General features: G+C 45.0%; 1 protein-coding gene across 2 annotated transcripts in view; it reads left to right on the top strand.

Annotated features, from left to right (window-relative positions):
- Nucleotides 1-12,258, top strand: part of Adcy10 (adenylate cyclase 10) — an 84,915-nt gene that overhangs the window by 8,750 nt on the left and 63,907 nt on the right. For both annotated transcript variants that reach the window (XM_041662632.1, XM_041662633.1), the window contains exons 7-11: nucleotides 649-737; nucleotides 5,349-5,540; nucleotides 6,787-6,905; nucleotides 7,277-7,353; nucleotides 9,231-9,420. In XM_041662632.1, the coding sequence (XP_041518566.1) occupies nucleotides 649-737; nucleotides 5,349-5,540; nucleotides 6,787-6,905; nucleotides 7,277-7,353; nucleotides 9,231-9,420 (667 nt within the window). The remainder of the gene's footprint in view (nucleotides 1-648; nucleotides 738-5,348; nucleotides 5,541-6,786; nucleotides 6,906-7,276; nucleotides 7,354-9,230; nucleotides 9,421-12,258) is intronic.

The following is a 12,258-nucleotide window of genomic DNA, read 5'->3' as shown; positions in this document are numbered from 1 at the left end:
TCTTCCATACGCTATCAAGATAAAATGCAAAAGATCTTTGGTTTCCTTCCCCTTCCTTAAAAGTTGAGGAAATTGGAGTTCTGTCCTTAACTTCCTAGTCTTCTCTATTCAGTTCTCAAACCATTCACGCCAAGCTCCCATTTGACTACAGTGAAGCCCCTAAGAAACCTGCAGTGCAGAATTCAAGATCAAATCCACAAGTAAGAATCATTCTAAGTTACAAAGCATTTTAGTTCAGTCCTGGTACTGAGTCACATTCAGCTGAATTTAGAGAAGTCCACAACCTGTAAGAACCCTTGTGTAGATTTCCCTTGACCGTGTGTGTGTGTGTGTGTGTGTGTGTATGTAGAGTGGCAGGGAGGAGGGGACGCATTTCAAGACAGGATTTCCTCCATGTAGACCTGGCTGTCCTGGCTTAGAACTCACTCTGTAGACAAGACAGGCCTAGAACTCAGAGATCCTGCCTCTGCCTCCCCTGTGCTGGGGTTGAAGGCGTGCACCACCACCACTACCAGTACCACCACGACAATTCAGTTTACCTTGGCTATTTTTGATCATCGGTGCCCCAGGGTCTCCTGCCCCAGGGAGTGGGAACAAGAAGACTATCTCTAGCATTGCTGAGCCTGCACTCTCCTTCTGTCCTCTTAGACTTCCTGAGGCTTGCCTGCATGCTGGAGTCTGATCCTGAACTCGAGTTGTCCCTACAAAAGTATGTGATGGAAATCATTTTGAAGCAGGTATTTTCATAGTTCAATGTGTTCAGCTTTGAGGTGTCAGCAATCTCTTTAACTGCAAGAAAGACAAAATAGTGAACAGAACACAGAATCTATTAAAATGGTTCCTAAATAAAAAATATATATATATATATATATATATATATATATATATATATATATATATATTGTTGGCTCAACATGTAGGTCTCAAAGAGAAGTGACAGTGTTCTGGGACACAGATTCAGGTTGTCCCAAATAATACGTTACAACATGGAAAGTCTTTCATGGACATAGCACAAAAGAGTCATAAATCAAGATGTTTTTCAAATATATTGGTGAGAATATCAGGTAGGCAGATGACAGCAGAGTGTCATAGGTCCCATGTTTTCTGATATTGTTCTTAGTTTGACGGTTGCCTAGGAGATCTGTTAAATTAACATATTCCAAGGTTTTCACTTGATAACTGAAAAGATGTTAGGCTACTCAAGATAGGCAATGGATGGCTACTAAGGGGCTATTATGTGCTATCTAAAGATAGACCAGATCTGGATCTGTAGCAGTCCAACTCTCTACAGCCATGAAGTGCTAGTCAATCTGTTAATCTCCCTTGCAGAATGTTTAACTGGATTTTCTGGGAATGTCATTCCACATTCTTCATGTATGGATGACTTCAAAATTTGGTATCCAAGTCAGGGTACTATTAAAAGTTAAGGGAGGTGTGTGGTCCAGGGGTAGAGCCTCTGCCTTGCCTGTGTCAAGCTCTGGGTGCCAGCTCTAGCGTTGTAAATCACAGAGTGAGAAAGGGAAGGAGGGGAGGAGAGAGGAGAGGGACACAGTTAAAGGGGGCATAAAGGAGGCTTTGTTCATAAGTACACCATGGCAGCAAAAAGAAACTTGGGTTACCAGCCGCCCGGGCCTGGTCGCGTGTCTCCAGGTCCTTGGCATCGTACTCAAACTGTAGGCATAAGCACATGCAGATTTACAGTGCAGCAGGGAAACTTTCCAGAGTGAAGTAAAAATGTGGATCATAACATGCTGCATGGGAAAAGCAGGCCACATAAGTAAGAGTGCTCTGGCTATTGCCTGGGGCTTCTTTTTATGGGGCTCAAAAGGAGGAGGAGGAGTTTGATTGCTAAGCATTGTGATATGGGTAAGCCTCTATTTTAAGTGTCAGGTTGTTATATCACTGGTACTGCACAGATTTCTTCTCATAACTCCTCTGATTTTAGTCATATGCATGCCCATCTGTGCATAGGCATAAGATGGTAAATAATGGATTCTCCCTGAAAGTTCTCTTAAAGGACACAGTTTGCCTGGTTGCACGGGCATTTTAAACCAGTGTTGGCTAGATCCAGTCTGGGACGAGCAGCACCCTCACCCTGACCTCTGACATCACTGGAGCACAGCTGACTAGGATATGTCTGAGTTGATCAGTTTTTAAGGGAAGAAAAAGCTTTTTCCACTGTTTGGTGTAGAGTTGGGTATGTGTCTTAATTATTGTGGTGGTTTGAAAGAAAATGGCCACCAAAGGTTTGGAGCTATTAGGAGGTGTGGCCTTGTTGGAGTGGGTGTGGTTTTGTTGGAGGAAGTGTGTCACTGTGGAAGCCGGCTTTGAGGTCTCATATATGCTCAAGCCATGCACAGTGAGATAGACCACTTCCTGTTGCCTGTATAAGATGTAGAACTCTCAGCTACCTCTCCAGTGCCATGTCTGCCTTCACGCCACCATATTCCCAGCCGCCATGCTCCTAGTCATGATGATAATGAACTAAACTTCTGAAATGGTAAGCCACCACTTCAATGAATTGTTTTCCTTTATAAGAGTTGCCATGGTCATAGTCTCTCTTCATAGCAATAGTAACTCTAAGATAGTTACTTTTCTATTGCTGCAATAAACACCATGACCAACAGGTTAGATCTATGATGGCAGAGAGGAGGTAGCAGTCAGTAGATGGCTAGAACCCACTCCCAATGGCACACCTTCTCCAGCAAGGCCATACCTCCTAATCCTTCGCAAACAGTTCCACCAACTAGAAACCAAGTGTTCAAACATGGGTGTCATTCTCATTCAAAACAATATGGTATTCATGTAGCTCCGTGCACTTGGGGTCTTGGCTGCTAACAGGTTGCTAGGTGCAGTGTTTGGAGTGGTGAGTGTGTGCAGAGAATAGCCAGGTGAGGGGCTCTGACTGCCAAGTGCATTACTAGAAGTTGATACAGCCCAAACCAAGTGGAGTCCTGGGTTAATAAGCTATTCCCTATGCTTGTCTGCCTTACTTGGACAGTGTTGCTTTATATAACTGAGCAAACCAGAGCTGTTGAAAACATAACAGCAGAAGTAAGTTGCTCATGGCTATAATCCTAGAATTGGGAGGTTGAGGCTAGAGGATCACAGTGAGTTAGGGTTAGGGCTAAAAGCCTGAGCTTCAGAGAGATGGTCTCATAAAAACAAAAACAAAACAAAAAAACAAAGATTTGGTCATAGTGGTCTACACCTATAATCCCAGCACTTGGCAAGTGGAGGCAGAGAGCATCAGAAGTCAGCTTTGACTACGTATCAAGCCAGCCTGGGCTACAAATCCCCAAACCAAGCAACCAAACAAAAACAACATTTATTCTGGGCCTGGCATTAAGCACTTAAATCCCATCCTCTCAGGAGGTTAGGGGGAATATAGCCTGAGAATTTACAGAGATTCTGCCTCCCCAAAATAGAAAGGGTCTAGAGAGAAGGGCAGGTGGTTTAGAGTACTTATTACTCTTGTGGGGAACTCAAATTCAGTTCCCAGCACCCACACCAGGCAGCTCACAGTCTCGTGTAACTCCGGCTCCAGAGAATTTAGCAACCTCTTCTGGCATGTGAGAGAAATACCTTCACATGCACAACCACATAGTCGGGCATGGTGGTGTATTCCTTTAATCCAGCATTTGGAAGCAATAGACAGCTGTATTGTCATGCCTGGTCTACAGAGCCAATTCCAGAACTGTATAGTGAGGTTGCCTTTCAAAAAAAAAGACAAAAGATTATGTTGAATGATAGAATATTTGCTTAATATACTAGAGGCTCTATGTATAATACCCAGTCTAACTAACAAAAACCTGTAGTTACTTTTTTTTTTATTTTTGAGACAAGCTGTCACTAAGTTTCCTGGGGTGGTTTTGAACTGTCTTCAGTCGAGGAAGGCATTTGATTGACTTGTGAGCCTTTTGAGTTGCTGGAATTAGGGCCCTGTTTTTCATAGTTTTTTAAAGGGGCAGTTGCCCTCAACTCCAAGCATAGGGGATTGCCCCTAAATGGCTGTGTGACTACTACCAGTGCCTGTGATTGTCCAAGAGAAAGTCTCAACTACAGTCTCCCCTACCTCAACAGCTAGAACCCATTAGCTACTGCTGCAGTCATTGCCTACAGGATGGAGTATAAGATGGGGCTCAGGAGTTGGTGAGGAATTTTGTGGGTAGAAACAAAGGAATACTGTTAAAGAGGTAAATCTGGGGTGGAGAGCTGAAGGAAGGTGAAAGCTGAATCCTGGAGGACTTCGCCAAGGTCTGTCCTAGCACTGCAAGGTCATAGGTCCTCAGAGATGCTGCAGTCCTGTTTCCTCAGCCAAAAGTAAGAACGTGTGATCTAATGAGACAATTTTTATTAAAAACTATTTGCAAATGTATTTGAAAAAAATCAATAGACTGGTTTGTTAAAAATCATTATCTTTCATGGAAAGAAAACAGTTAAATGAACCCAACCCTGAGGCTAGATGAGGCAGTCAGAAAGCAAGAGGACTTAATCCTCTGTAGCAATTTCTGCTTCCGTAAGGTGTGGTTTACATTGTCATTGGAGAATCTGAAACCTTTGTGCTATTTGGACAGAAAGTACAGTGACTCTTCTTACCCCCACTGATTTGCAAAGCACTTAATTTAACAAAATTCAAGGCGAATGACTGGCAGGGATGATTTGGGAATTCTTCTCTGTAGCCTCTCACTGGGTGGGAATGTAGAGAAAAGGAAGCCTAGGGAAAACAATAAAACAAACTATACTACCTCATAGTATAGTCACGTGCTGCGTGACATGCTAGAATCCAAAGTTGGGTTTTAATTTGCTACTTTCTAGCTGCGTTACTTCTCTGTGCCTCTGCCATCTAGTCTAGAAAATGGAAGCACTATTATTGCTGGGGTTTGCATTTTTATCTGAAAATAGTGGGACAGGATCTTAAAATATTCCAGAAGGCACCAGGAGATCCAAGTACAAGGTTAAATGACATAGAATAATATTCTTCTACTTAACTGGGAAAATCAGAGATCAAAAGGCAATAGTTCTTGCTGTGAAGCCATTTTCTAGCCCGAGGGACTTGGTTGTCAGGCAATGGAGCCGTTGCTGGCCGAATTGGCAACTGTGTAAATCTTCACTGATGAGTGGTGTATTTCTGCATGCGTGTTTGCTGGCATCAGTGGAAGAGATCTGGATAATGGGTCCTGTCATCTTCTCGTTTTCCCATGGGCTGGCTGTGGATACCTCACAGTGTGACAACTTCGGGTGCCTCAATGTCTCAAAAGGCCTTCTTTCCAGTGGTGACGTGGGGTGTGGGCTGGAGTGCTGCTGAACAGGATACACACCGCAGACAGCTGCCCTCTGCCTTGCAGATCGATGACAAGCAGCTCCGGGGCTATTTATCTGAGCTTCGCCCAGTGACGATAGTGTTTGTGAACCTGATGTTTAAAGAGCAAGACAAAGCAGAAGTCATAGGTTCAGCCATCCAAGCCGCCTGTGTGCACATCACTTCTGTCCTGAAGGCCTTCCGAGGCCAGATCAATAAGGTCTTCATGTTTGACAAGGTAAGTACGAACTACAGAGTAGGAAACCTACCCAGAAGTGTGAGGTAAGCACTTAAGGCCACAGACATTGGCCAGGTAGAGCACACAAATGATTGGACACTTAACCTAGGATACCAGTCTTTATAACAGCTAATACATGGCCAACATGCCAGGGCCTCTTCTCAACATTTTACCTAGACTAGCTCATTTAAGCCTTGAGATTATTCTGTATTGTTTTTGAGACAGGGTCTTACCATGCAACTCTGACGGCTCGGGAACTTACTATGTAGACCAGACAGGCCTTGAACTCAGACATCTGCCTGCCTCTGTCTTCTGAGTGCCAGGACTAAAAGTGTGTGCCACAATGCCTTGATACTCTTTTTACAAGATTTTCAAATCACATTTTATACGGGCATATATATACATGAACATATGTGAACTAAGGTCTGCATATGGCGGTCAGAGAACAATTTCCAGGTGTTACTCTTCTTCCTCCATGTTGGTCTTCCTTGGCTCACTGAGCCATCTTTTAAAAGCATTTTTAAGTTAATTTTTACTTTATGTATATGGGTATTTTTCCTACATGCGTGGTGCCCAGAAAGGTTAGAAGAAAGAGCATCACAGCCTTTGGAACTGGAGTCATAGGTGAGTAAGAGCTATTATGTGGGTGCTGAGAACTGAACCCAGGTACTCTGTAAGGGCTAAGTTATTGCCCCAAACAAGCACGCACACACACACACACGCACGCACGCACGCACGCACGCACGCACACACGCACACCTCTATGGCCTTTTTAAAAGACAGAGCCTCACTGTGTTCCAGGCTATCCCAGCCCTCGGTATGTAGGCCAGACTTTTCTGGAACTCATAGAGACCTCTCTCCTCTGCCTCCTAGGACTGGGACTAAAGATGGGCATGTCCCAAGTCATCCTGACAGGTTCTGTCCCCAAGCTGGTGCCTTTCCCACCACCACTCTGTTGTGCCTCTTAGACTTGCACATCCCATTCCAAAGTCCAAGGCCTTGTCCACAGGGAAAAGCAGACACGACTGCCCACCAATAGCTCAGCAGAAACGATCAATCTCTGGAGCAAAGAAAGAAGCTACACCACTGCTGGCGCCCCGGGAACTCCCCACTTTACCAAACATAGGACAGACTTGGCAGAAACTGGGATGAAACCTGATTCGGAAAGGGAAGATTGCTGTGACGCGTCCTGGTGAGGCCATCAGCTGGGGCCCACTGATGCCGTGTTGCCCACTCTCCCTTACAGGGGTGCTCCTTCCTCTGCGTCTTCGGTTTCCCTGGGGAAAAGGCATCTGACGAGATCACTCACGCCTTGGAAAGCGCCGTGGATATATTTGACTTCTGTTCTCAAGTCCACAAGATCCGGTGAGTGTCGACCCCAATCCTATCTGATATTCTGTTTTAATGGAACAGAGAGGGTGGGGCACAGGAAGCTGGAAAGAAGGGAAAGAGTGAATAACTTGGTCAGAGCCTCAGACATTCTCTCCTTCGCATTTCTCAGCTGTGTATAAAGGTCCTAAACAGAGTATAAAAAAAATGGCTGTTTGTTCGAGACTGCCTCCCCTCCCCTTCCTAATGCCTTTCCCCACCCATACCACATTTTCTATGCTCATCATCTTTTTTGTAAATGTTCATTATTGTTCGTTCTCTCTCTCTCTCTCTCTCTCTCTCTCTCCCTCTCCCTCTCCCTCTCCCTCTCCCTCTCCCTCTCCCTCTCCCTCTCCTTGTGACATCAGTACTGTCTCCATCGGTGTCGCCAGTGGGATCGTCTTCTGTGGGATCGTTGGACACACTGTGAGACACGAGTACACAGGTATGAAGACCCAACCCACTTCCACTCGACTTTCACCATACAACATGACATTAGGCTTGGTGAGAGATCTTTAAAAAAAGAAAAAAGTCAGGGGGAGGTGAGCGATGAGCTCAGCCCTCAGGGTTTAGTCTTTCCAAGTGGAGCAAAGCCATGTCGCTTTGCCCACTGACAATGCCAGGCCTGTAGTGTGTGTGTTTCTGGTGCCGTGGGTGAGCATAAAAAGTATGAAGTCGGCTGGAGAGATGGCTCAGAGGTTAAGAGCGCTGGCTGCTCTCCCAGAGGTCCTGAGTTCAATTCCCAGCACCCACATGGTGGCTCACAACCATCTATAATGACTTTGGTGCCCTCTTCAGGCATGCAAGTATACACACAGGCAGAACACAGTATACGTAATAAATAAACCATTTTTAAAGAAAGTATGACCTCAGTCAGGGTTAGAGGGTTGGCTCAGCAGCTATGAGTACTTGTTGCTCTTTCAGTGGAACTGGGCTCTTCTCCCAGAACCCACATAGTGGATCATAACCATCTATAACCCCATTTCCAGCAGGCCTGGCCCCAGATGTCCTATTAGCCAGGTCTGGATACTCAATGATTTCATCATCAGCAAGGTGAAGGGTCATGACGCAAGACAGGATGCCTGGTAGCCACATCACAAGGAACAGGGGAGCTGGTATCTTATCCTCTTCTCAAGGTGTTGATGATAGATCCAGGCATATACGGGGGGGGGGGGGTACTAGGAACAGGGGGCAAGAAATATATGAAGCCAGAACTGGCCAAACTGTGGTGTGTTCATTAGTCTCTCAGGGAATGGTTACTACTAGATCCCTATACCAAGACAATTGCCTGCAGGGCTCAGCATTCCTGACATTGAGATAAATGCAGAACTCACTCAAAGAGAAAGTTAAGCCATATCAGGGAATAGTGTGTCAGAAAGATATTTTTGGTTCCCATTACAAAATACCCCGGAAAACAGCTTGAGGGAGACATTGTGGTTTGGATGTGAAATGTCCCCTTGGCTTGTGCGCTTGAATACTTGGTCTTTAGCTGGTGAGACTGTTTTGGAACGCTGTGGGACCTTTGGGATTATGACCTACCTAGCAGAAATGGTCCACTAGGGGCTTACGGCCAGAGTGATACCATGTCTCAAAACAAAACCATGGCTGGATGTGGTGGCATACTCCTTTAATCCCCGAGGCAGAGGCAGGCGGATCTCTGTGAGTCTACATATGAGTTCCAGACCAGCCAGATTACACAGAGAGACTCTATTTAAAACAAACAAACTAACAACACACACACTGAATTATCAGTGTTTCATTCAGTAGACATACAACATTTTGAACCCTTACTAGTGATGCTCAACCTGTGGGTTACATCCCCTAGAGTCACATATCAGATATTCACTTTATGATTCATAACAGTAGCAAAATTACAGCTAAGTAGCAATGAAATAATTTTATGATTGGGGTCACCACAACATGAAGAAATGTATTAAAGGGTCACAGTATTAGGAAGGTTGAGAACCACTGCCTTAACCAACACAGTGCTGGTCTACTTCATTATAGAAGATAAGGTACATCTTACTCAACAGGCCTGTGGCTGTCTGCCTTGCAAACACCTCTCTACATTTAAGGGCCCTCAGTCCCTAAACAGACCATCCCCTTGGTCTCCCAGGTGAGACAGAAACTTTGCTACTGGCTGAGTTAACTGTTGAAGATTGTTTGAAATCAGCACTGGCCAACTGAAGGCTAAATTCATGTGCCATTCATGACAGACAGAAGAAACAAAGGGGAAAAGCCATTTGGAGAGTTTCCTCAGGTTATGTGACTTTTACCAGCTTTTGTTTTTTCTCCCCTTTAACTTGTTCCTTCCTGTTGTAGTCATTGGTCAGAAGGTCAATATTGCTGCCAGGATGATGATGTATTACCCAGGCATCGTGACCTGCGACTCTGTCACCTATGATGGCAGCAACCTACCAGCCTATTTTTTTAAAGAGCTTCCAAAGAAAGTCATGAAAGGTGTTGCAGACTCTGGACCGGTGTATCAGTGTTTGGGCCTTAATGAGAAAGTGTGAGTGTGGTCACTGACGTTTTTTATATTTTCTAGTAAAGGGGAGATTTGATAGCAAAGGATCGGTCCCCCATTTGAGGTTCAAGACCATTTCATGAAGCTGAAATCTATGCCTTCCCAGACCTGAGTCCACCTGGGTCCAGCCAACTCTCATCTTTCTCCACCCTACTGATATAGCAAGATGGAAGAGGGCCATCTTCACATAGGCCTGAGAGATTGAGGGTGATTCTTCAGCGGCTGTGCAAACAGAACAGAGTTCCCTGATTTCGGTACATACCAGATAGACCTGGTCACCATTCAGTACCCACTGATGTGTTAACTGTGCCCAGCATCAAGAGGGATAAAAGAGGCTAAGATATTGTTCATGGGTCTTTCCTGAAGCCCAGCTTAGATGTGTAGATGTCCCTTTGGACTTAAAATTGTTCAATGGCTGCTAAACACTTCATATTAACTGTCAATTTCCTGGCAGTAACAAACAAGGGAACTTTTTCAACTTCATCCCTTCCTGCACACCCTCACTGGGAGTGTCTAATGGCAGGTTATCGTTGCCACTCTGCCCAACCCACCTTTATAATATAGCTCAGGAATGTTTTTCTCTGCGAGGGTGGCTCTGGAGTTCTTCCTCACTTACTAGACAAAGGAGCCCTTTTCACCCCTATGTAAGTCAACAGTACATGCCTCTAGTAGACTGTCTTCACACTACTTCACTGTCTCTTCATTTACTGGTTCTAGAGATGGATCCCAGGGCCTCATATAGGCTAAGCACTTGCTCTACCTCTAACTCGCACCCCCAGTTCCTATATCACAACTACTGACATGCTTTACTTTTCCCTCACGGCACTGTGAGCCCAGCCAGGTTCGATACTGGGTATCTTTTGTCCGCCCTTCTATCCTCTGTGTTCGTTACCAGCGAGGCTGGATACTGAGTATCTTTTGTCCGCCCTTCTATCCCCTGTGCTAGGCACACAGTAGGCCATAAACAGTGATGAATAAATGGTGCATGAACGAACAACATGGAGAATGGAAACTGTTGCTCCAGGAACAAATTAGAATTTAAGTCTTAAAGAATCGGTCAACCAAGGCTGCAGTTCCTTCAGAAAGTTCTTCCTATTTGCTTTGTATTTCTGGGGCACAGCCCTCTGTGTTAGCACACATGGGTCATCACACGATGGTGCTGGACTAAGTGTATGGTTAATGATAACTTTTAGTGAGCACTTATTAAATATGCATTCTACCTCAAAAATACTGTTTATTCGTATGTTTGATCATGTGATGTAGAAACAGTTGTCTCAATTTTATAAATTAAAATGCTATTAAATGACTCACCAATGGTCATCTCTCTCTAAAGCCAGGGAGCCAAGATTCAAAGTGCTGCAGTAACCCAGATTCATAGGCAACCATAAACCTCAGTGGGACAAAACAGCAAACTTTTTTTTTTTTTTTTTTTTTTTAGTACAGGGGCTCTAGTCACTGGCTTTGCTCACTAGGGCTGAGTTATATCCCCAACACAATTAACAGGTTGGTCCCACCCCCACCCCACCCCCCACCCCCGGTGGGGAACTATGGACCACAATTGATACTGTCACAATTGGGCTGATCTCATGCTGCTTTTTCCCGTGCCCGGGTTCAGCAGGGTTTTGAATGATCCAATGAATGACATCAGCTGAGACCACTGGGGCAGCTGGGCTTACAGAACTGGAGCAATTTGGTTCTGTGGGTCTCGTCCTCCACCAGGCAGGTTGTTACAGTCACGTGTGAAGAACAAGAGGCGGCTGGCTCCTGCACAAGCCTCGTTCTCTCATGTTTGCTGACATCTGATTGGTCAGAGCACTCCCAAGGTAAAGCCAGAGCAGGCAGGCAGTGCCCAGCTAGACCACAAAGGGTACAGGTACAGGGAGGGTAGGGAAGTGGGTCACTGCATACAGACAACTTCCATACAAGCCCCAAATCCTTGCACTCTCCATGATCTTTCTGTACCATCTCTCCAGGAAAAAAAGAGTCTGGAGACAGATACAGCTATCAATAGGGCTTGGATCCTGACCTGAAATTTTTACTTTATGAAGTTAGCTGCATATTGCACGGGAGAGTTTGATAGGTGCATATGACAGAGTAATATGACACCATCAGAGAATAAGACAAAGTAGCATGACAGGACAGAGAAGGGATGGTTCAAAGTAAAAACCACGTGAAAATGCATATGCACCCTGACCTGTGTTTAGACACTGTCACCATGAGCTTCAGGAGGCTGGGCAAGTTAAGCTCTCTTTAGTTTACTCATTTGTAAAATGGACATTAGAGTAGTACTTTCCCCCTCTGGGGTTTTGATTGTTTGTTGTGTGTGTGTGTGTGTGTGGTTGGTTTTTTGTGGATTATTTTTGGCAGTCCTGGGAATTGAACCTGAGGTGTCACGTGTGCTGGGCAAATGTTCTCCCACTGGGTTACAGCCACAACACAGGATTCATATACTTACTAATAATACATATTAATTTTTTTTGTCAGAACTAAAGATACTGGTAAAAGAAAAGACAAAGTGTGAACGCACAGCTATGTTAGGCATATAGCGTGTGCTCAGCAAAGTCGAGCTATTAGTGAGCAGCTCATAACATGTCTCCAGGATGTGAGATTCTGCAGCACATCCAAGATCACTGGGCTCCATGACCCACCACCGAAGGGTTCCTGTCTACCAATGAAAGAGCAAGAACCATTCGCTGGATAGCGAGCCAGGCGCTATGGTAACGGCTGGTACAGACAGTGTTTGGACTCCGTTACAAGTAGACTTTCTCTTCTCTCCCTTCGGTATTTGCAACCAAAGGGAGACTTGTTACAGACCCACAGAAA

The sequence above is a fragment of the Microtus oregoni genome, unplaced genomic scaffold (genome assembly GCF_018167655.1).
Source record: "Microtus oregoni isolate MIOR12 unplaced genomic scaffold, Mior012 000013F_ref0000133, whole genome shotgun sequence".
Classification (NCBI taxonomy): Eukaryota; Metazoa; Chordata; class Mammalia; order Rodentia; family Cricetidae; genus Microtus; species Microtus oregoni.
This window is presented reverse-complemented; position numbering and strand designations above follow the sequence as displayed.